Source organism: Globicephala melas, chromosome 14 (assembly GCF_963455315.2).
Source record: "Globicephala melas chromosome 14, mGloMel1.2, whole genome shotgun sequence".
Taxonomy (NCBI): Eukaryota; Metazoa; Chordata; class Mammalia; order Artiodactyla; family Delphinidae; genus Globicephala; species Globicephala melas.
Window position 1 is genome coordinate 1097404 of NC_083327.1, and position 24337 is coordinate 1121740.

Genomic DNA, 24337 nt, shown 5'->3' on the forward strand with positions numbered 1-24337 from the left:
AGAAAGAGAGTCTCAGTTTTTTCTATGCCTGTTCTCATGTGTGGTTGTAACTGGGCAAGAACCATGCTCAATTGGTTTGCTCTATGCTTCTCTCTAATGAGTAAACGTATGTTCAGCATGTTCTGGACAACCCCCTGGAGGTCAGGTTGGTACCTGAATGGTCCAAGCAATGATTTGGGTGCCACCATCTACCTGCAGTTCAAACGAACCAACAAACAGAAATCCAGCCATTGTTCTTGATTCAGCCCTTCTCACACTTACCTTTCCATTAAGTTTCCAGTTCTGTCCCCAGAACCGATCTCAAGTTCACTTATTTCATTCTCTACTGCCATCACCCTTGTCTTAGACAAAATTATCTTTTGTCAGGATCAGAGACAGAAGCCTTCTAAAATCAATCTCTAAAATCAAAATGGTTTAAGCAAATACATATAAACCATGTGCCTGTTTGAAACCCGCCGGCCATGGCTTCCTAAGTACTCCAGAAACAGAGTCTAAGCCTTGCTTCTTGTGCGTCAGCTGTGGAAGCGCCTCTTATTCTTCAAAAGGCTCATGCTCTCTCTTTAGGCTTTTCCATTTTCTGAACCTTCTGCCTGGAGACTTGTTTTTCCTCCTTATTCTTTAGACCTCAGCACTGACCTCCCCTCTCCTGGAGTCATTCTTGTGGTGAGATTGGCAACCCTCCCCAGCCACTCTCTTCATCCTCGTTTCCCTCATAATTCTCTTCATAACATTTATATTGTGTCTCGAGCCATTTCTATTTTCTTTTTATCTTCTCAGTCAGAAGGTAAGCTCTATAAGGGCAGAATTCTCAAATGGATCTGGCACATTTGTAGAAACATTAATGGATAGGCTAATTATTTTGAGACATTCCTCTGGATGGGAGCATGCAGGAATTTCTTCTTACTGACACTGAAGCAAAGAGCCTAATAAACTTGGTGTGATCTTTTCTGTCTCAATCATTCATAAATCTTTGCATCTTTGGAACCCTAATGAGACTAAGAGAGGGGAATAAATAAGAATTTTTTTGTAAATACATGAAGATATTCTTGTAAATCTTCATTTCTTATTTCATATGGTCAGTCATTTTTAAGCAGGAAGCGAAATTGATGATTTATCCTTTAGTAATCAAATTTATTGCCATCAATTATATTTTCCAATAGCTTTTAACTAACTGGAATGATTATGTCTAAGAAGCATGAGGTTTTTATAGGGAAGGGCAAGACTTCTGTTCCGTCTGTCTATGATGCTTATTGCAAAGATAAAGCTTGCGTCTAACGTGGTCCTGCCATGCGCACAGCGGGGCCCCTCTCTCAGCTATGCATCAAGTCTGTTTCCTTAGTTCCCTTTAAAGACGTACGTATCAAAACCATCAATACTTTTTGGTCACGGATTCGTCTTTATTCTAGTTTCAATTTTCACGCCTGTACCAACAGGTGTGCGGCCCCAGCTTTTTGATGAGTCAGCACAGTCTGGATGTGTTAGTGTCATTGTGTGTGTTTCCCAGGATGTAGGGTCTGTGCTCACTTTGGGAGCCTTAGTCTAAAATTTGGCAACGAATATCACTAGTGTCAAAGGGGTAAACATTTTTTTTATCTTTATGGTGAAAATTAAGATGAAATAAGTCATCCTGAGTTGATTCAATATTAATACCAAATACTTTTAATTCTTTCTGAAAATATTTACAGAATTTATTTCTGTATATCAAAGCAAAAGTTATATTCTTAGGAAATTTGCTTCTTATCTTATATTGTAGCTTCTTGTACATTTTTGTAATAAAGGGTTTCTACATACTGGATTTTCCTAAAGAGGGGAACATGGCTTGTATTTCTGATTTAGTTTCTTGGGATATAATAACCGTGTCATGGGTTTTGTTATCTTTAAATAAAAACACCTCGTCTACAATACATAGATTTGTTAATATTATATCCTCAGTTTGACAAAATGTTGTAAAATAATTTGATTTTATGTATTTTTCTGATTTTCCTTGCTACTCTTTAAGTATTAGAATGCTGTGGAGATTTTATAATACAGATTTTCCGTAGTCTAACCTCAGGGAAAACTTATTACCTCCTTTATAATTACTCAGTGGGTATGAGAAATACCTGCTCAGTGATCCATCTTATTAATGGGTCTTGTCTTGACTGACTTGAAAAGAACCAAGGAAAGGATTTGACGGATTTGTTCAGTCAGGTACTGTCCTTGATTTCTCTGAGTGACTTTCTCTCCTCTTCACCCCCTTCTACCTGTGCTCATGCCCAATAATGAAAAGCTCTTACCTTCAGTGCAGAGGAGACCAGACCTTCCATACGGACAGAGGCAGACAATGTCTGTCCCGGATTTAGGAACACAGGTGGCACCATTTCTACATGGGTTGCTTTCACAAGTTGCAAACTGGCACTGCTTGCCCGAGTACAGCCTTGGACAGTCACAAAACCAAGTTTCGCTATCACTGAGAAGGGAAAAGCAATTATAAAACCAATCAGAATACAAAAAATGATCTTTTACACACACACACACACGCACACCCCCACATACACACACAAATAAAATTAACAATTGTGTCTTGTCTAGTAAGTGGAGTTTTTTCTTCTCTCTTTCTCTTTCTGTGATTTTAAACTTATGAGTATTTGTAGCTGTGTACTTTACATTGAAAGAAGGTTAATGGCTTTTTAGATTGTCCAAAGCCATGCGTTCTATTTTAAGCAGTCTATTTTTATTTTTTATTTAACTCATCTTTTATTTCACCTAAGGTGCCTTTTCAGGGCTTCATTAAATAGGTGTGGTGTTGCCTCAATAAAGTGCTTCAAATGTCTACTAGAAAAATCCATTTTAGGCTCCAAGCTCAGAGGAGAATTTCAAGCTGGGGCTAACCTTCTCCACAGAAGACAAGTCCTCCAAAAGCCACCCTTCTGGTAATTAGGAAAGAAAAGCACAGTGGGGAGTTGTAATGACTACACAGCTCTCCAGCTTAGACTTTGGCTTGGTGGCCCCTGGCCCAGAGTCACCTGTGAAAGAAAAGCTCAGGAAAAATACTCCTCTCACCTGCTGGGGAAACAGTTTCCAGAGGGGACAGAGACTTAAATCTGTGGTTTCTGCCTTCCCTGCATCTATTCCCCTTTTAAAGTAACAGTAGTTTTAGTTTTCACTTCCAGACCCCCAGCCCTCAAGAATCTCAGCCCCCTGATTGGGAGGGCAGACCACCTCTTGGTGTCAATCACAGTGATTAGTGCAGGATGGACCCCAGGGCCAAAGCACTGGTGGCATCTGCCTATCCAGAGGGCTGAGGATAAATAACTAACATGTAGCAACGAAAATATTAGAGACGGGGGGAGACAGATAGATTATTGATGATATTATTTGGGTATTAGATCCAACCATTACACAACAGTTATATAAGCTAGGTATCTTAACCCCCTTTTAGTTTTTAAGCCAATTATGAGTTGCGGTTTTGTCACTTGTAGTAAAATGAAGTCCATTTAATATTGATGTCCTTTCCTTCCATTTTTTTCCCTTTTTCCTTGTTACCTCGGTCCACCACGTACCTTGCCATGTATGGATCTAGGTTTTTATCTTTCCTGCTTTCATCTTATCTTCTAAACATGACTGTTAACTCTTAAGTGCAGGTGCCAGGACCACCCTGAAAATTAGGAAGCTAACATATTTTGTCTTCATGACTCAGCCTCCTCCCAATCTGGTTGTAGATTTTACCCACACTATGGACTTGTTCTCTTGTCCTTCTCATCTTTCTGGTCTCTCGATAGCTTCCTTACATCTTTTAATCCCCTTAGTCCAAAATAAATTTGCTCACAAGAAAGTATCATATTCTTTCATACTAATGAATACCCAACTTGGAAATCTGGTGAGGTTTCCCTTTCCTAAAATGTCTACACTTTATATTATTTATCAACGTGAATGGGGAGAAGCACTATGGGGAAGGTATGTATCAGGCAGCTGGTAAAGCTGACTTTGGTGGGGTGAGGCTTTGAGACCTTCAGATTTTGCCAACACATAAGGTGATCCTGTAAGTGATCAGTAATTTACTCATTTTATAACTTTCAGGGCAACTTGCTTAGCAGTTTACAAATAGTAGAAAATATCATAGGTTTCTAGAGTTGGGAAAAAAATTAAAAATCAATGTCACCACCCTAGACAAACTCTTCTGTTTTGGGGCAGCAAAACAAAGTTTTGAGGACTCTTGAGCCAACATTGTGCCTTCTTGCCTGAAAATAGTGGTGAAAGAATAGCCAGACCAGCTGGCAGGTACAGAGATGCCTTCTGGTGGGACTTAAAGGTTAATTAGGAGCTTAATGTTGTTTGGGGCTATGGATAAATCTAATGTAACTTTGCCCCCACCCACCTAACTTGGAGTTAAAAGCTCAGCATTAAGCATATGTTTTCTAGGACAAAGTGTAGGAGTATAACACTCTTGAAAGCTGCATTCTAGATCAAATTTATCTTTCCGTAGTAAAGGAGAACACCACATATATGAAAGTCAAACAAATCTAAATATTGATTGATTTCATATAATCAATCATATAGACTTAACTCAAGATGCTTTTATGTTAAACCAAGGAAAACACTAATTTTAATCATGTTCCATTGATAAATCAAGTCTCATTTCCTTTTTGTTTTCATCAGCTGTTGGGAGAATTTGCTTGTATAAATTCATGGGAAGACAACAATGGTCTGCATTGTACATCAGTAGACAGCTAGAGCAGAGAGTGAACTAAAAATTCTCTAGAAAACACTCTATGAAAGGGGAAAATGCCTTCTCTGGCTAAACGAGGGCAAGGGTCCAAAGCCCTCTGACCCATCTTGGTATTTCATTAGTATGTTATTAGAAAGAGTCAGCTTTAACAAATTGAGATTTTGCCAGATGATGGTACCTGTATACACTTCACTTCAAAGTGTACCTTCAAATCTCAGAGGATTTCCTGGAGAGCCAGATACTTCACCAATAGTTTTAATAAAATAAATCTTTGCTACCAGCTGTGTCACACCAGAATCTAAAGGTTACTCCTATTTAGACCTTGCCAAAGATCTCATTCCTAAATCCCAACTTCTTCAGAAGCCAGCAAGTCAGCTGTTTTTGCTGTCATGTAACTCACTTCAGTGCCTCTCTATACCCTGAAGCAAATGGCAGTGTCGACCAGGAAAGTGAGTGACCTGAGGTTGAAGGACCCTATGTAACAGTCGATTTTTGGATAACGATTAAAACAATGTCACCCTCCCTCACCCAGTTTACTCCAGATGTTGTAACGTTGCTGTGAATTTATTGGGCGCTGTTTAATTAGTTATGGGAGAATTATCCACATGGAATATGCAAACCATCTAGAAAACTGTTTTGCAAATCTTCCTCTAAGGAGGTCAGGACAATTTTCTCAATGGAAAGTAGTTGTGGGAGAGAACTTAGATGTTGAGGAAGGTTTCACCTGTACTCCAGAATACCGTATTTATTGCCAACTGCTGTCAACCAGTATCCTCTGTCACTGACAGCCATGTACCATGGGATAAATGAGCGTTGCTTCTGCTCTTGTTGGGGAGACAACATAAGTGCATGAACTAGTCTCTGTAAGACATAGCATGTGTATGTGACAAGAGAATTTAGGCAGTAGCAAGGATTTTAAAGTCTTAGTTCTGTAATGCATGGATTCAGATGTCGGTGGCTTCTAAAAGTTGGTCTGAACTACATAATGTTACCAGTGAATCTCCCGTGGAGATCTTAAAATGTGCATTCCTGAGCTCCCCTTGCTCTCTGAGATTCTGATTTAGGAGATCTGGGGTGAGGTCGAGATTCTGCAGTTAAGAAATTTATGAGGTGATCCTCTTGCATAGTCTATTTGAGCTTAAACCAGCTCTCCAGAGACTAATTTTCTCTCCAGAGTAAAAGCTTGACGGGCACTAGTTACTATTGTGTTCTTAGCAGGATGCCAGGGCATTATAACTTTCTTTCTTTTTTGGGGTAACATTTTGACTTTTGACTAACATACATCTGAAAACATGATATTTACCCATCAAAGTACAAAGATTAGAGGGTTTTTATTTTACTAGTGCCATATAGGGTCTATTGCACATATATTTTACACTTGACAACAACATGAAGCAGAAAAATATTCACTCATTTTAAACCTTAAAAAAACCCACCCATCTAAGTGTATGCAAACATCTGTATATTTTGCACTATAACTGCTACATTGTATTTGATTACAAGTCACAATACAGTCAGCATACCAAATGATTGTCATTAAGTTTCTATGTTTATTAAAAATTATCTTTAGAAAATTTAGCTGACTAACAAAGTCAAAGACGCTGGCTTGAAAAGGATGCTCCTTATTTACATAGCACAGCCAGATGCCTGAAAACCTTCTAGAACTAAAAGGACTCCTCATGTATTAACTTAAAAAATAAATAACTCTTTCTGCACTCTCTGTATCTCACAGATCATTAGTGGATTTCAAAGCTGACCACCCACAGTGTCAAGAGAGGGAGATTCTCAGCAGGAAAATGTGCAGGAATGAATCCTTATGAATAATGTCTCTAGACACTTCTAAAAAATAAAATGACTGTTTGCAAAAAGAGCCCATCTCTCTTCATAGGCTCTTCTATTTATAGCACACATCACAGGCTTAGGGAAGAATGCAAAAGGGATCCTGAATAGCTGTGGTTCAAGAGGGACTGCCATTCTGCTTTCAGGAATTTCCCAAACTACAACCACAGAGCAATCCCCCCACCCCTAGAATTCCTTCACATTTTTGAACTCCTTTCAAAGAAGTTTTCAGCTGTGTGTGGAGACTTGCTGTCCCAGCACCACACATAGTTGTTTTGTCTGTCTCTAAGACAAAGCTGCCTAAAAGGATGCTATTTCTTGCAACAAGGCATGCCATCATACTGGACATTTTTCATTTTTAACTTTTGCTTTTTAAAAGTAGCCAAACCTGAAAATAATAGAAAAAAATCAAAACGAAAATTATCTTAAGGTGGTCTGGAAAGTGAACTAGGAGAAACATCGCCTGTATAATCTACCCATGAACAGAGAGGCTGGAGAAAATGTCTTTCTGTTTCAGGAGCTTTTTACTTTATATGGAAAGAATTTACTAAAGGCAGAAACAAAGAAGATGGAAAATGATAAGAGCAATAATAAAAGTCACAGACTCACATGTGAAGAAAATATAAAACATACCTAAAACAGGAATAATTCACAAAACATATAAAATATTTTTGTTTCTTCCTGTTCTAGGAGCTACCGATTCTATCTCATGGGTATTTTGTGAAGAAAATTTGAATTTATGTTATAATCTCTCTCTTTTTCTCCCTCTATCCCTCCTCCTCTCTCTTAAAACCATGGTTCAAGACCTTTTACAAAAGGTCTTCATTGATAAAGAAAAATGATCAGAAATTCCTTCCCAGCAAGAGACATCTTTTCCATTTCTTTTGCTTTGGACCCACTTGTCCTTATGAAATGGAGATAAAGCCTTGCTTCCAAGGGAGGAGACTCAGAAAATATCAAACCCCAAACAGACAGCTAACATAGTAAAAGCGGCCATAAGCTAAATAAATTAAATGAGATATGCATGAAAATGTGCCTAGCACAGTATGTGACACTGATCAGCTATTCATTATATTTTAGGGAAAAGAGGGGGCATAGGTGAAACATACGATTAATTGAGCCTGAATCAGTTAATGATGGCATAAAAGCTATAGAATGGAATCTGATACAAAGAGAAGTGGTCTGATTTGACCCAACAATTTGACTCCTAGGCAAAAAGCCAATAAAAATGAAAGCATATGTCCACACAAAAACTCATAATGAATGTTCATTGCATACTCATGATAACCAAAAGACAAAAACAACCAAATGTCCATCAACTGACAGAAAACAATTTATATGAAATTTGCAGAATAGGGGAATCTATAGAAACAATAGATTAGCGATTGTCTAGGGCTGGGTTTGAGGTGGAGGGATTAGGAGGTAATAGCTTAACAGTACAGGTTTTCTTTGTTGGGTGATTTTCATGTTCTGAAATTGATTGTGGTGGTAGTTATACAACTATGAATATACTAAATATTATTGAATTGTCCACTTTAAATGGGCAAATTATATGTGAATTATATCTTAATAAAGCTGTTACCAAATATAAAAAAAAAGTATGCAAAGAAGTGGGGAAAAAAACAATAAAGAGAAATGGGCTGGGACAGAAGGATATTGATGGGTGAGAAAATAAAATTGTGCATTAGAATGCATCATTTCATACATCCCCCAATTAAAAAAAGTATCTTAGGGTCTTGAGATTAGACTTTGTGTCCAAGAAATGATTTCAGAATAGTTTTCTTACTCTATGTTCATTGCAAAATTAGCCAGTTTCCAGTCCCGTGCACCATGAGGGCATTTTGGGCAGGATTTAATATAATGTTATCAGTAAATGCAATGCTTATGAAGCTCTGGAGTTCTCAGATAATTTCCTGTAAAGATAATGTGCCTATTTGGAGGCTATTTAAGGCTAGGAGAGTTGGTATAAGCTTTCAAAATGCTATTTTAACTCCTACTAAAAAGAAACAAAAAATTCTCTTAAAATGTTTAAACCAACAAATTGTTGTTTCACGTGCTCCCCTGACCTCAGTCACGTTCACACACATACAGTTTCTACTCAGCTATTTCCATAGTTAGTTCAACTGTTGTCGGAAGGTGGAAGCATGGCCTGCAATGTTGATGGTTGTTCTTTTCTAATGTTAAGGACTATTTACAAAATTGCTGTAGGGGAGAATTTATTCCTCACAAACATAAGGAATAGTAAATAACAACTCTAAAAGACACACATTTATGAACACTGAAACATTTTTATGAGCATTGCTACATTGTTGAATCTGCAACAAGAAATGTAATTTTTTTTTTTTTTTTTGCAATTTGTTGCTTATTTCAGGTCCTCTTTTTCCTCAAATCTTTATGTTCTAATATTGGGTTGGGGAAAAAAGCAAGAAATTTAGAGGAGTTCTTGCCTTTTATACTCTTATACTTATTCAGGCTTGCTCTTATAGTACAGTTTGCATCTCTGCCACTAGAGCAAGAGGGTGACATCAAGAACTGTCCCAGATCTTATGCAGAGTCAGTGTCCTGAATGATACAGACCATATATTATTGACTGGCAAGATGTTTAGTGTCTATCCCTTGAACCACATGGTATATTTAGCTTATAATTTTGAAGGTCATATACAAAGTTGGGCACACAGTTATGAGGAACAATATCAAGTTTGCCATTCAGTACTGACTCTGTACAAGAGGTCGGTTCCTCAGTCCCAAGCCCAGTTCAAGTCTTTGTCTTGGGCAGCTCCCTCACTGTAGCATAGCCTGCACGTTTAAGTTAGTCCAGATCACGTTCTCTGTTCATCTGACTTCTTTCCTCCTTCCACAAAACGGTTGTTCAGATCTTTCCCAGTCTCTAAGCCCTGTGACCCATACTCACGTGGGATAACTTCATTTCTGACTCAATAGTTAAAATTTCATTCATCAACATCAGTGCTTGACTTTCTACATCACCTCCTGCACTTACTTTTCCACTCTTCTCTCCTTTTACCCAGTTGAAGGATTTTGGGCAGGGAATTAATCATATTATGTTTTAGAATTTTTATTCTAGGGCTGTTACTGTCTCAAATGTGAAAGCCCATCTACTGACACTGGGTTGCGGTGAAGGAAAATGCAGCATTTGTTGCAGGGCACCCAGCCTGGTGCCAAGCAAGGAGAATGGGCAGCTCATGCTCAAAAGACCCAAACTCCCTGATGGCTTTCAGGGGAGGGTTTTTAAAGGCCAGGTGAGGGAGAGGATAGCAGGGTGTGTGATCCATTTGTATACATCCTTCTGATTGGTTGGTAGGAGGGAACAGAATGATGTGTCGGGAATCTCAATCATCAGCCTTTTGGTTCCAACCAGTCTGGGGTCAACGTGCTGGTGGTCAGCAGGTAGTTAACTTCTTCCACCTGGCAGGGGTTTTAGTATCTGCAAAACAGCTCAAGGACATGGTTCAGGATATTATCTATAGCCCTTGAAGAGGAACTAAAAGTTCTGGACTTTGTTTTATGACAAAACTATTATTAATTTGTCTTGTTTGAAAATTTTCCTTTGTTTCTGCGTTTTCTCACTTCTCTGATTAAACTTGCTCTTTGGAACTCAGGGAAGGCCTAGGAGGCTAAAGCTTTTCTACAAAAAAGAGGTGGGAGTCTGTTCCTGGGAAGGCCCGCAATCCTGCTAGGTTTCAGGGCTACAGTGTGGAAAATGTACTGGGGGGACACTGAGGGAAGGGGGGTTTCTTTCCTAGTTCTGACGTGCTTTCTTCCTCTTACTGCTGCTGGGGGCACCCAGTGGTGCTCACTCCCAGCAAATTTCAGCTGTGCTTCCAAGTATGGTTTTCCAGTGAGTTCTGCTGGCCCTTTGTTGTTGTGGGCAGCACCTTGGTGACTCAGCAGCAGCCCTGTGGGTGCCTTCTCAGGGAGGTCCTCATACCCCAGAGGATGAGTCAGCAGTGCCCCTGCCCAGTTTCCTGGGAGCCTCTTTAGCACCCAGTGGGTAGCTTCCTCTCCCATTTCAGGCCTGTGGCACCTTTGTGAACTTTTCTACATCCAGTGGCCACACTCTCTGTAAGGTGGTCTCAATACCTGTCAGTGTGTGTGTTTGTGTGTGTGTGTGTATGTGTGTGCTCCAAATTTGTTCCTTCCCTGAGTATTCTTCCTCAGACCTGGAAGAAGGGAGCGCTCCCTACATTCACTATACCTAAACTCTTTAATACACTGTTTACATTTTAGGAGTTAATACTCTGTTATTTGCTAAAAATTCTTCATATTCAACTTTCCTAAGTTACTATGTGGCTTCTGTCTCCTGCCAGACCTCAAGTTATACACAGATTAGCCAGGTGTGTAGGTTATTAAAGAAATCCAAGCAGAAGTGTAGATAAACCCAATGGAAGTGGGCATGGAGAGAAATGGTTTGATACATGCTTAGAGGAAAAATATTTAGCTAACCTGATGATTGGTTTCTGGTTTGGGCAATGGCATAGATTTTGATGCCATTCTTGGAATTGAAGTATACAGATTTGGAATATAGAGGGAATATATAATGAACTCACTTTTACATGTATATTATTTGAAGCATCCATGGATATCCTAGTGAATATGCGATGTAGGATCAAAATAAACTGTATGAATGTAAAAATAATATGATTTTCATTAAAATTAAGAGAACCTATGGATTACAATGCTAGTTGGTGTTGAGGGAGAGGCAGCTGAAGGAAAATAAACTTTGACTCAAACATCTAAAGAATTTAAAGTGCTGGATCAGCTACTTACCATGTCAGTGAAATGAGAAAAGTTCCACTAAAGTATTTGTCCATTTTACTTTTGTTATCACTGCATGAAAAGACACTCGTGTGTGTGGGAACATGGTATGGGAAAGTTCTTTTTAAGCTTAAATGAACACATACTTTTCTCTTGGATAGATACAGTTAACATACTTGAAAAAGCTGTTGTTCCCAAGAGCAATTTGGTGAGCTTATTGGGGATAGTTGTGAAGGTGAAAACTATGCCCGTAGGAGAGAACTGACTAGATAGAAAGCATTGCAGCTCCTTTTCACACAACTGTTCTGCAGACAATGGTGAAGATGATGATAATTCATTATCAAATGAACCATCTGGGAGGAGTACTAAGAGGACAGCAGGAGTAAACAGAGACAGACCCTAACAAAGTGTGGGCACGGTTGTCTTTTGTTTGGGGTCATAATATTTCCCCTTAGCTTATTATACTGAATGTATGATTAAACATAAAGTGTTCCCACCTTAAACTAAGTCTGAAGTAGAAAGGCTGTGGTTTTATTTTAACTGCAGTACTATCTGGAAACTCATTCTATTAGGGTACAAATTTACATATATTTAGGGCATGATTATAGAGTATTATTTTGTATTAAGTTGATAAAACTGAGATAAAAAGGTCAGAGAACTGAAAACAGCTTTCCTGAAGAAAGAACTACTGACAATAAATCACTGCTTTGCTACCTTTGATATATGTGTGCTTCTTTTCCTTTTTCTTTTTTCCTTTAATCCTGAAAGGGATAATTTGAGTTTTAAATACAAGAGGTTGAAAGTGGCTTCAGGCTTTTTCAATTAAAAGTTTAAGTTTTCAAGTTCTTTGTCCTGGAAAAGACTATCTCTTCTTGGAACTGGTTGACACGTTAAATGGACTATTTCTTTGAAAACGCTGTACAATGGCCAGTCTTCATCAAAAGGTGCTTCAGCTAGAGGCGAGCTTCTCAGTTCAGTGACCTTACGGATGGTAAAGGGTAGTTTTAAAAGGTATTGATGCCTAGTTAACACTTTTTTTGCACACTATATTAGATGTAACAATTTTCTTTTACATTAAATGGATAAAAAAAAGAACAGTCAACTTTCTTACTGTTTCAATAGTTTCAATTAGTTTCTCCCCCTCAATTATTCCATCAGATTGGCTCCATAACACTTTGCTATTTGGGGGGATCATTTTAAACCCCTTTCCCAGGAGTTTATTATTTTTAAAACAATGATTCACCATAAAATGCATCTCCATCTGCAGGAAGCAATTCCTAAATTGCTTCACTTGACAAATCCCAAACCGCTAGGCTCACTATAGCACAGAAATAGAACTGGTTTGGAAAGGGATTACCTATTGGGTTCAGAAAATCTTCTTCTGAGACAGGTTATGGCACGGAGCAGATCTCTGAAAGCTAGAGGCTACTTTTCTTTTTATTTTTTTAGTACAATTTATTTGAAGTTTTGTTTCATTTGTTTGAAATATTTCCTGGTAAAAAAGTTGGATTTCCTGGTGACTAACATATATGAGTTATTTAGTTGGTGTAAATTCTCCCATCAGTTCAAAATGAATGACATTTTTCTATGCAACTTAAAATAGATTTGAATAGACACATATTTTAATACTTTTTTTCTCAGAATGTATAAATCTTGAATTCAATTCAGAATTCATTTCATTTAAAGTTAATTCCTCCCTCTGCCCCTCCATGGCACATATATGCAAAGTATTCAGCACGAAGTTATTTCTATTACTCATATAATAGAGTTATATTTTTGGCATAGGTTTTATTTATAGGAAAGTGTAAAATGGGTTAGAAAATCTTCATTTACCTTAGTTGTTTTAAGTCTAAACAAAGTAAAATAGAAGCCAAAAAAGCAGGTCAAAGGACAAAGACTTGTTTGCTAGTTTAATCACATGTAGGAAGCTATTGTTCTCCTTGGGACTTAGAGAGGTTGATTATTCTACAGGATTTTAAAAGACAAGGCACAATTTATCTTAATCCTATGTCAGCATGTTCCTGAAACTGATTAGCCTTTCACACTAGAAAGAAGAGACACATTAGAACTTTCAATCGAAAAATCCTGCAGCTACTTTCAACCTCTGATATCTAAAACCAAGTTATCTGTTTTTTAAAAAAAGTGAAAAGAACTAGCTAATCTGTAAATTGTTCAGGAGTCATTTGTTCTCAAAAAGTATTGTTAGTGACTATCCCAATTCCTTCATGAAACCTCTAGGTATGAAGGTGCATTGTAATGTATAAAACAGGACTATTTAAGGGATGCTTTGTTTTTTTACAAAAGGTGTCACTCAAGTCTCCAATAAATAGCTTCATACAAATATTTTTCAGAGATATCCCATCTGCCAAAAGCAAGGTTGTCACATTGTGTTTGGTTTTGCACTGAAGTTCCTTGAAGACAGTCCATAAGCCTCCTTGAAGGGCAAAAGGACAGGTCTTTTACCCAGCCTGCTGTACCTCAGCCAGAGCTAGTTTGCTTTCATTTTGAATCATTCATTTATTCACTCACTCAACAAATATGACCTCTCTATGCCAAACATTGCTAGGCACTGCAGTGAATAAAATAGATCTTGCCCCATTTTGTATTGAATTTACATTCTGAATGGGGAGACAGGCATTAAGAAATTAAGTATAAAATTACAAATTATATTAAGTGCTAAGAAAGATGATTGCAGATGCTTCAGGAAAGGACAGCAGGAGGCTTTTTTTAGATGAGTGATCAGAGGGGAATTTTCAATAAAATTAATAATTAAATGGAAATATAAAAAATAAGGAATTGGCCTAGGTGAAGAGTGGGGTGTGTTTCAAACAGTGAACAACATATATGAAGGCCAAGATATGAGCAGCAGCCTAACATATCCCAGGACTCAAAAGCAGCCATTTTTGCCTAGAGTTCAGAATAGGGGAGGGGGTTTGAAGAACCAAGAAGAGGCTAGATCCTACAAGGATGTCTCTGATTTTATACCCAAATATACCCAACATTTAACTTAAACATAATTAGTGTGATGTTTTTCCCCCTCATTTGAGCAAGGTGATACTCTGTAAAAAATTCCTGCTATACATCATAACATAGTATTCATGTTTCTTTCTTCAATGGAATCCTTCACCTAGTAATCAGTCACAACCCTCCCCAACTTTTAAAGCAATGGCTTCCTCTTATATGTGGAACAAAATTCAACCTTTTTTTTTTTTTCTTAACCAGAGCCCACATGTCTGGACATGATCTGGCCCCTCTTCCCTCTGATTCATTGTCCTCTTACTTTAAAAGGCCTGGATGTGCCATGTCAAGTCCCCTCGGCTCCACTGACTGGAGCAGCTATTCTAGGCAGCTCCCTGGGAGCCCAGGCTCACTGCACTCTGCCAATTTCTCACCACAAGAGTGCAAATCATTTTTGCCTTGGGCTCAGAAGTTCACACAGGCTCCTTCTTGCCCTGGGCAGAGGCAGCCTGAAAAAGCAGCATTAACGCCTCTGGGACAATCTTCAACCAGTGGTGGTTGGAAGGAGTGGAAAAATGCTTCTTCCTTTCACCCTTCAGTTGCCCACTTCTTGGAGAGCTTCTGTGGGCTTCTCAGGAGGCTCCAGCAGAATTGAGCCCCTGTCACCTAGAGCAGCGATGCAATAACTTCCCCTTCCCTTGACCTTGCCCTGCTCTGTCTCCTGGCCCCCTGTCCTTCGCTGGCTCCTTGCCATCACTTCTGGTAAGTTGCTTGTACCCAAGCCTGTGATACAACCTCTGTTTTGGGGGGAACCCAAACTGTGGTCCTGACTTTGCAAACATTCTCTGTTTGCTCTCCAGTTAGGCTCTTTGTGCTCTGCCTGGAACTTTCTTCCTCCTTTGTATAGCTTTACGTGGGCCTTCTCATTATCAAATTTCAGCTGGAATGTTATCCTCTGAGAGGAGTCTTTAATCTAATGTTGCCCGCGCACTGCTCATTTCTGTTCATTACATTACTCTTAATATGTTTATTACAGCTGATCACTTTTGAAATATTCCTATTTATTTTCTTATTAATTTAGTTGATTATTTACAGTCTACTGCCTAGAATGTAAGCTCCAGGAGAGCAGAATCCTTACTACACTACGAAGTTGTGTTCTCAGAGCTTGGAACAATGGCTGACATGTAATGATTACCCAATGAATGTGTGTTGAGGAATTTAAAAATAAAATTCTATGCATTTTCAAGGGGAAATAAAATATAGAATGTAATATTTTTCTTTTAAGAACACATACCTGAAACAATCTCCTAAGTGTTTCTATTGCTTAGGAGAGATATGTAAAACTTGTATCAAGTAAATGAAAAGATCTGGGTTGATCTGGGTTGTGAATACTTGTGTGTATACATATGTGAAGATTCATTGAGGGCAAACTTGAGATGCATGTGCTTTACTGTATGCAACTTATCTTTAAATATAGATTTTAAAATGTTTTGACTTGGTTTGGTTCTTGGTGAACAAAAATATAAACGACTTCTGCATTATTAAGAATATAAAGGCTACTTTCATGTCAATTTATTTTCAGATAGTCCATCAAATTCTGATTTTTGAAATCTTAGTAATCAAAGAATACTTTGGGTACATTTTTACATTTAAATGATCAAATTCACTTTATTAACATAGCAAAAGATCAATCTATACCACATAAATTCCCGGAGAGAATGAGTCTTTCTTCCATGAGGATATTTAAAAAAAAAATAGGACTTTTGATAGTGGAGAATGCATATTAATTTAAATTACTTTGTCAGCGGTTATGAAAATGATATATCTTAAAGTCCTTAGCATCGGTCCTATGAGGAAATGCTCTATTGGTTATGTGGACCACTTCTATTTTTACTAAATTTGTATTTTCCTGTTCTTTCTATGTGTGTCTCATGCTAAATTACATAGCTAAATTAACACCAATTTAAGCGTAGTGTCAAAATGGAAATCTAATATCCTCCAATATCTTAATCACAAATCATATGTTTTATAAATGACAATTAAGCTTTTTTGTGGTACAGTGGTGATGTGCATATACCATGAGGCACTGAAAGCCTCAGTGTAATTCAGTATCACTAGGGTCGACCTCAATTGCTGGCTGAGTAGGCTGATATTTTGTGGTGTGGATTGAGAGGATGGATGTTCTCCAATCCAAAAATATCTGCCCGTTTTCCTAGAGCTGTTCCATGAAAATCCACACTCAGTACTTCATTCTTTTTGGGTGGAGAACTGAACATTCCTCTCATACTTTAAGGACTACTTCAATGCCACCTTCTCCGTGATATCTATGACCTATTCCTATTTCATTGATACATTGATGCCATTCACTTATCCATTCAGACATTCAAGAAATATTTATGAAGTCTTGACATGTGTCAGGCACAGAGTAGCCTTGAGAATAGAAAGACACATAAGACATGACTGTATCTTAGTTTAGATTAGCAGTTTATAAAATTAGTTTTGCTATGGGAGCTTGTCAAAAATAAAGATCCATCGACTCCACCATGAAGGCTTTGGAAGCACAACTTGTGGGTGTGGGAACTGGGCATGTGTATTAACAAGTTACTAGATGATTATGATACACATCTCTGGTGACCTGATTTCCACATTTTCACAATATTTCTACTGTACAAACCGAAACCACTTTGGGAGTAAAAAGAGAATATTTTGAATGAGTCTGTCCAACTTTTTAAAAATTGGAAGCATTGGTTATGGTTGTACACTTTGGGTGGAATATTCTTCTTCCAATGTGAATGGTCTACAGTTATATCAAATAATTGTCCATCAATAAATGATGACTGACAGTCTTTGCAAAGTGAGCTGTTTTCAAACAAAACACCTTTTATATGGCATGGTTTCAAGACCTAGAAAGAAACTTAAAAGTTGGCATCCTAGATCCCTAGTTTCTAGGTAAAAAAGGAAAAGATGCTCCATGTTTCTTGTCATGCCTTGATTTAAGGGACTAAATAATCTATACATTTTTTTATTGAATAAAAGAAAACAGCTCTTTATCTACTTGCATGGGTCATACAAGGATTATCTTATGTCTGTTTGATTTCAAAGCACATTGACTTTTCTTTTGAGTACATTTTACAGGATTAAAACTTGACATATTTTAAGTTTGTATTTTAAGATATCTTGTCTACAAAACAAGACCTATTCTCCAGTTTGTATGTTAGATAATATGAAATCAAGTCACAATGGGAAATGCCATAGTCTGTATAGACAAAGCAAAAAGAGAAAAGATACATATATATGGTTGCACTGAAAAAAAAATGGTATTCCTTTAGGCTAATGTGTTAACTATTTAGAAGATTCCAGAAATAAGTACTGTCATGGAAACTGCAACATAATGCATTTTGAAAATGATAAATTCCTTAGGAATTTGGTAATAAGGTGATAAGAAGATGATGAGGTGTTAAAGAAGTTAGTTTCTGCTATGATTTTTTGAGTCCATTTTATCTTTATTGATGGCTTATAACACTTCAATCTATATACTGACCTTTTATTCTGACTGCTACCTTAACTGTGCCTATCACACATTTTTGGGAGATGAGTATAAATAATGAAAGGTTGAAAGTGCCCTCAACATGTTATAAAATTGAGGGTTGACATTTTTCAAAAGTGCAAGAGTGAGAGTTTCAAAATGTTGAATATTACCATGGAAGGAAAGTGTACTTGGGAAAATTAAATCTGAGTGCAGAAAGTGAGGCAACTTTTAAGGTTGTTTTCTTACTTTTGGTAATGGAATATAATTAAGCACTTAATTGTTTTATTTTCATTCAAATTCAGACATTGGAGGGCAGGTAGGTCAGGACACTGTCTGGCTCATTTATTGCAATAAAATACAAACAGTTGACCCAGCAGCAAATTGATGAAACAAGGGCCTATGAGTGAGACAGCAACTGCAGGTGTAAGAACAAATTAGATATTAACATAAGCTTGAAATATGTAAATGCACTACCTTGTTCTAAGGAAATGTTAATACATTTTTATTTATGCTGATTCTTGGGTATAATCAGAATATATCCAGACTATTATGCAGTCCAATCTGAGAGGACCTTAACTAACTAAAAGGAGATTAAAAACTATTTTTTTGGCTTTTGAAAAAAGAACAGAGGTGTTGAGCATAAATATTTAAAGATATATCCTATTCAAAATTTAGATAACATCTTTGCCCACAATGTCAATGATTTCATTTTGCTTCAGTTGTTAATCAAATCAATTAAAATTGTACCAAGTCATTATAATATGAATTGTATTATCATATTCATTATTGAACGATATAAGAGAAAATGGAGGCATAATCATTGAATCAGTAGTTTGGATTTTGGAGACATAAACATTTATTTAATACGTGTTTTATCTTAGAGATGAAGGAACTGAGAACTATGAAGTCTTCACAGCTTGTTAGCATCAGAGTTGGAACCAGAAACGAAAGCCCCTATGAATAAAAGCAATAACTTTAGGACATAGCTGGTTAACCTGTCCTAATCATTCTATGACTCTCCATCCTGTCTGAATGACCTTAACAATAATGTTGGGATTTATCTATTCTGATTTTAATCCTATTCTGCTCTCGGTCTCCCTGGCATCTTTCAGTAAGATATATCTACCAACCAACCCATCACCTACAAGGTAAAATCTAGTCTGTCTGCTTGCCCTACGCACTTCTCAACCTCCAACTCTGCTACCCTGAACCAGACCCTTAATTTACCATCAGTGACAGATTCAACCTGGGCAGTTCCTTGGACCCACCCCCACCTTTGCACCTTTTTAAAAAAAAATTTAATTTAATTTATTTTTTTATACAGCAGGTTCTTATTAGTTATCTATTTTATACATATTAGTGAATATATGTCAATCCCAATCTCTCAGTTCATCCCTCCACCCCCACCTCACCCCCGCCTCTGCACCTTTTCTACTGAGCTCTTCCCTCTGCTTAGTTTTGCCTTCCCCTAAACCCTCCTCTTCTTGACATGAGTAATTCTGATTTAGGCTTCAAGGATGAGATCAGCTTTTCCCTCTAGAGGAAACTGTTCCATAAGCTTGACAGGCCTTCTGTTTGGAAAGGCTGTCTCTTCAATGTGGTCTTTCAGCTCCCATGGGGCTGCATAAAAATGGGCCCTGGGCCTGGAACACCTCTTTTCCTAGAGGTAAAGAGCTCACACAGCCTGTGCTGGGCTCATCACCTCCTGGGAAAAGGTTTTTCTCTGTTTCATGCTTAATGACTGCCCTTTTGTTTTGTTGAAGTGTGTGTCAAGGACCCGTAGGTATGTACTTCAGATTCTGTGGGGAGGAGTTGGGTCCTGCTGCAGAAGCACAGCAGAGGTTTGTAGGCCAGTTGCCCTGCATCAGCTGCCAGGGTTGGGGGAGAGGGACTTGGTCCATGAGAGGAGGATGTGCTCCATGGGAACTGATTTTGTTCTGTCTCTTCTACGGAGTAGAGTAAGGAAAGAGCAAGTAAAGCCCTATTCCATCCAAGACAAGGACTGTTGTGTTGTCCTTGGCAACTCCAATACAAGATGCCACGTGTAGAAGTGTGTGGAGTCCTCCGTGGGATTGGCAGCTGGTGTACCATGTTCTGCTCCCCTGGGACTGGTACTCGGTGTAAGGCATTCTGCTCTAAACTTCCATGAACTTGGGGTAATCGTTTCTCTCTATTACCTCAAAGCCTTTGGTGCATATTTCTACGTTAGCATTCACCACATTACTGGGATGTGTATCTGTTGGTCCAACTCCACTGTAAAATACTTGAAAGATCACGTACACTGGATTGGAACAGCTGCCTTCCCTAATCTGTTAAACTGTTTTCATAATTTTCATAACTCTAACCATTTCCTACTTGATTATGAACCCCAAGTCTATATGTTTATTCTGGATCTTTCTTGTGAGTACCAAGGTTTTATTACAACTGTACCTTCTAAGCAGTTCTTCTGTCATTATATGTATCACAGTGCGTTGAATCATTTGTCTATAGGTCAGGCTTCCCAATATCAAATACTGCATCTTAAATCATTTTGTATACCTAATTCTTATGTACTAAGTAATTATTAAGTACTAAAACTGTTTGCTTAGTTATTTTTCTCATACTTTACATTTTAAAGCAATTTTACGTTCAGTGCAAAATCGAGTGGGCAGTACAAAGAATTCCCATATACCCTCTGCCCCTACACTTGCACAGCCTGCCCTGTGATCAACATCCCACACCAGAGTGGGACATTTGTTATAATTAATAAACCTTCACTGACACATCATTATTACCTAAAGTGCATAGTTTACATTAGTGTTCACTCTTGGTGTTATACACTTTATGGTTTTGACAAATATACAGTAACATATATTTACCATTACTGTATCATACAGAATAGTTTTGCTGCCCTAAGAATCCCCTGTGCTCCACTTCTTCATCTCTCTTCCTGAATTCCTGTTATTAGAATGTCATATGGTTGGAATCTTACAGTATGTAGCCCTCTCAAATGGCTTCTTTTACTTAGTAGTACACATTTATTTTCTCCATGTCTTTTCATGGCTTGATAACACATTTCTTTTTAGCGGTGAATAATATTTAATTGTTTGGATGGACTAGTATATTTATCCATTCATCTGCTGAAGGTCATTTTGATTTGACCCATTTTGATTATGAATAAATGTGCTATTGCTTGATTATTTTTCATAATGTAAAAAAAGTGTCTTTGCAGATATAATTATGTTGAGATAAGGAGATTATATCTTGGATTATCTGGGTGGACCCAAAATGTCATTACAATTATCCTTATAAAAGAGAGGCAGAGAGAGAGAACTGCCTCAAACAGGAGAGGAGAAGGCCATGTAACCATGGCAGTAGAGACTGGGGCGATGCACACAGCCGAGGAACGTCGGCAGCTGCAAGACACCAGACACAGAGTGTCTTCTACAGATTCCAGAGGGAGTGTGGCTAGGAGCTGTCCTTGATTCCAGCCCAGTGGTCCTGATTTTGGACTTCTAGCTTCCAGAACTGTGAGAAAATAAATGTATGTTGTTTTATGTCACTAAGTTCATCGTGATTTGTTGCAGCACTCAGAGGAAATGAATATAAGGTCTTACCGTGTTTCTGCACTCGGTCATATGGTGCAGGTAAAAAGACAAATAGGGCACTGGTCTTGAAAAGTGGGAGCGGGGTCTGTAGGATAGGCAGGCTGTGACGTGAAGGAAAATGTGGCAAGCAAGGTGTTTTCATTTCCCAGATACAATAAGAATCCAGTAGACTGTTAAAGTAGGGGAGTGGCACCATCACCTTTGTCCTTGAGGGAGATGGAGAACCTGGAATTAAGGGCACTAACTAATGAGATTGTTACTCTGATAAGAATTTGAACTGTACTGAAGAGGAGAGGTTTGAATTTAAGATTTTTCTGAAGTGGAATTGGAGCTATTTGGTAATTACATCATTTTTGAGACATGTTGCCATCTGGGCTCAACATTAGGGACAATTCCGTAGTAATGGTTTCTGCTCAGAAGTTTGGGCTTTCCCTACTTAAATCACATAAATTCTTCTGAAAAATGGTTTATTATTTTGAAATTATTTTTTATCAGAGATAATAGTCTTTTAAAAATGTGCCTCTAAATAATTGTTTCTCACATTCTTGATAGTTTTTATAAAAGTGTGAATGAATCAACCCAGAAATTTATACCACACACTACTTCCAGCAAGTAAAAACTACTAATTAATGTAATGATTTAATTTTAGGTGATCTCAAATATCACTTGAATGATGAATCAAATTATTGTGAATGGACATAACTATCTTTTCAAATATTAAGTCCCAGAGAAAAATATAAGATCAAATAAATAGCATTCTAAGTATACATTGATGGAATAATTTTGCTAATAATAAAATAGGGTAGTCATATTAGGAAGCAATGAGTTTTTAATACATCATTCTGAAGAATAAGTTCAATTCTTACATAAATGAAGTGAAAAAACATGGAGTCGTTGGGGGGCGGGGGAAGATGGAGGAAGAGTAAGACATGGAGATCACCTTCCTCCCCAAAGATACAACAGAAATACATCTACACGTGGAACAACCCCTACAGAACACCTACTGAACGCTGGCAGAAGACCTCAGACCTCCCAAAAGGCAAGAAAGTCCCCACGTACCTGGGTAGGGCAAAAGAAAAAGAATAAACAGAGACAAAAGAATAGGAATGGGACATGCACCAGTGGGAGGGAGCCATGAAGGAGGAAAGGTTTCCACACACTAGAAGCTCCTTTGTTGGCGGAGACTGCGGGTGGCGGAGGGGGGAGCTTCGGCGCCGCGGAGGAGAGTGCAGCCACAGGGGTGCGGAGGGCAAAGCGGAGAGATTCCCAGGCAGAGGATCGGTGCTGACCGGCACTCACCAGCCAAAGAGGCTTGTCTGCTCACCCGCGGGGGCAGGCGGGGCTGGGAGCTGAGGCTTGGGCTTCGGTCGGAGTGCAGGGAGAGGACTGGGGTTGGCGGCGTGAACACAGCCTTCCGGGGGTTAGTGCACCACGGCCAGCTGGGAGGGAGTCTGGGGAAAAGTCTGGACCTGCTGAAGAGGCAAGAGACTTTTTCTTCCCTCTTTGTTTCCTGATGCGTGAGGAAAGGGGATTAAGAGCACTGCTTAAAGGCGCTCCAGAGACGGGTGCGAGCTGTGGCTATCAGCGCGGACCCCAGAGACATGCATGAGATGCTAAGGCCCCTGGTGCAGCCACCAAGAAGCCTGTGTGCGAGCACAGGTCACTATCCCCACCTCCCCTCCCAGGAGCCTGTGCAGTCCGCCACTGCCAGGGTCCTGTGATCCAGGGGCGAAAACCCCGGGAGAACGCACGGTATGCCTCAGGCCGGTGTAACGTCACACTGACCTCTGCCGCCGCAGGCCCGCCCCGCACTACGTGCCCCTCTCTTCCCCCCCGCCCCGGCCTGAGTGAGCCAGAGCCCCGAAAGCAGCTGCGCCTTTAACCCCGTCCTGTCTGAGTGAAGAACAGACGCCCTCTGGCGACCTACACGCAGAGGCGGGGCCAAATCCAAAGCTGAACCCCTGGAGCTGTGCGAACAAAGAAGAAAAAGGGAAATCTCTCCCAGCAGCCAGAGGAGCAGCGGATGAAAGCTCCACAATCAACTTGATGTACCCTGCATCAGTGGAATATATGAAGAGACAACGAATCATCGCAAATTGAGGAGGTGGACTTTGAGAGCAAGATTTATTATTTTTTCCCCTTTTCTTCTTTTTGTGAGTGTGCCTCTGTGTGAGATTTTGTCTGTATAGCTTTGCTTTCACCATTTGTCCTAGGGTTCAGTCCGTCTGACTTTTTTTTTTAATTAAAAAAATTTTTTTTTCTTAATAATTATTTTTTATTTTAATAACTTTATTTTATCTTACTTTATTTTATTTTATCCTCTTTCTTTCTTTCTACTTTTTCTCCCTTTTATTCTGAGCCGTGTGGATAAAAGGCACTTAGTGCTGCAGCCAGGAGTCAGTGCTATGCCTCTGACGTGGGAGAGACAAATTCAGGACACTGGTCCACAAGACACCTCCCAGCTCCACGTAATATCAAATGGCGAAAATCTCCCAGAGATCTCCATCTCAACACCAACACCCAGCTTCACTCAACGACCAGCAAGCTACAGTGCTGGGCACCCTATGCCAAACAACTAGCAAGACAGGAGCACAACCCCACCCATTAGTAGAGAGGCTGCCTAAAATCATAATAAGTCCACAGATATCCCAAAACACACCACCAGATGTGGACCTGCACACTGGAAGACAAGATCCAGCCTCATCCACCAGAACACAGGGACTAGTCCCCTCCACCAGGAAGCCTACACAACCCACTGAACCAACCTTACCCACTGGGGACACACACCAAAAACAATGGGAACTACGAACCTGCAGCCTGCAAAAAGGAGACCTGAAACACAGTAAGATGAGCAAAATGAGAAGACAGAAAAACACACAGCAGATGAAGGAGCAAGATAAAAACCCACCAGAACAAACAAATGAAGAGGAAATAGGCAGTTTA

General features: G+C 38.9%; 1 protein-coding gene across 1 annotated transcript in view; it reads right to left on the reverse strand.

Moving 5' to 3' along the window:
- The window catches only part of EYS (eyes shut homolog), a 1661361-nt gene that overhangs the window by 146171 nt on the left and 1490853 nt on the right, over positions 1-24337 (reverse strand). Inside the window, exon 34 of the mRNA XM_060283543.1 lies at positions 2277-2449. Within this exon, the coding sequence (XP_060139526.1) occupies positions 2277-2449 (173 nt within the window). The remainder of the gene's footprint in view (positions 1-2276; positions 2450-24337) is intronic.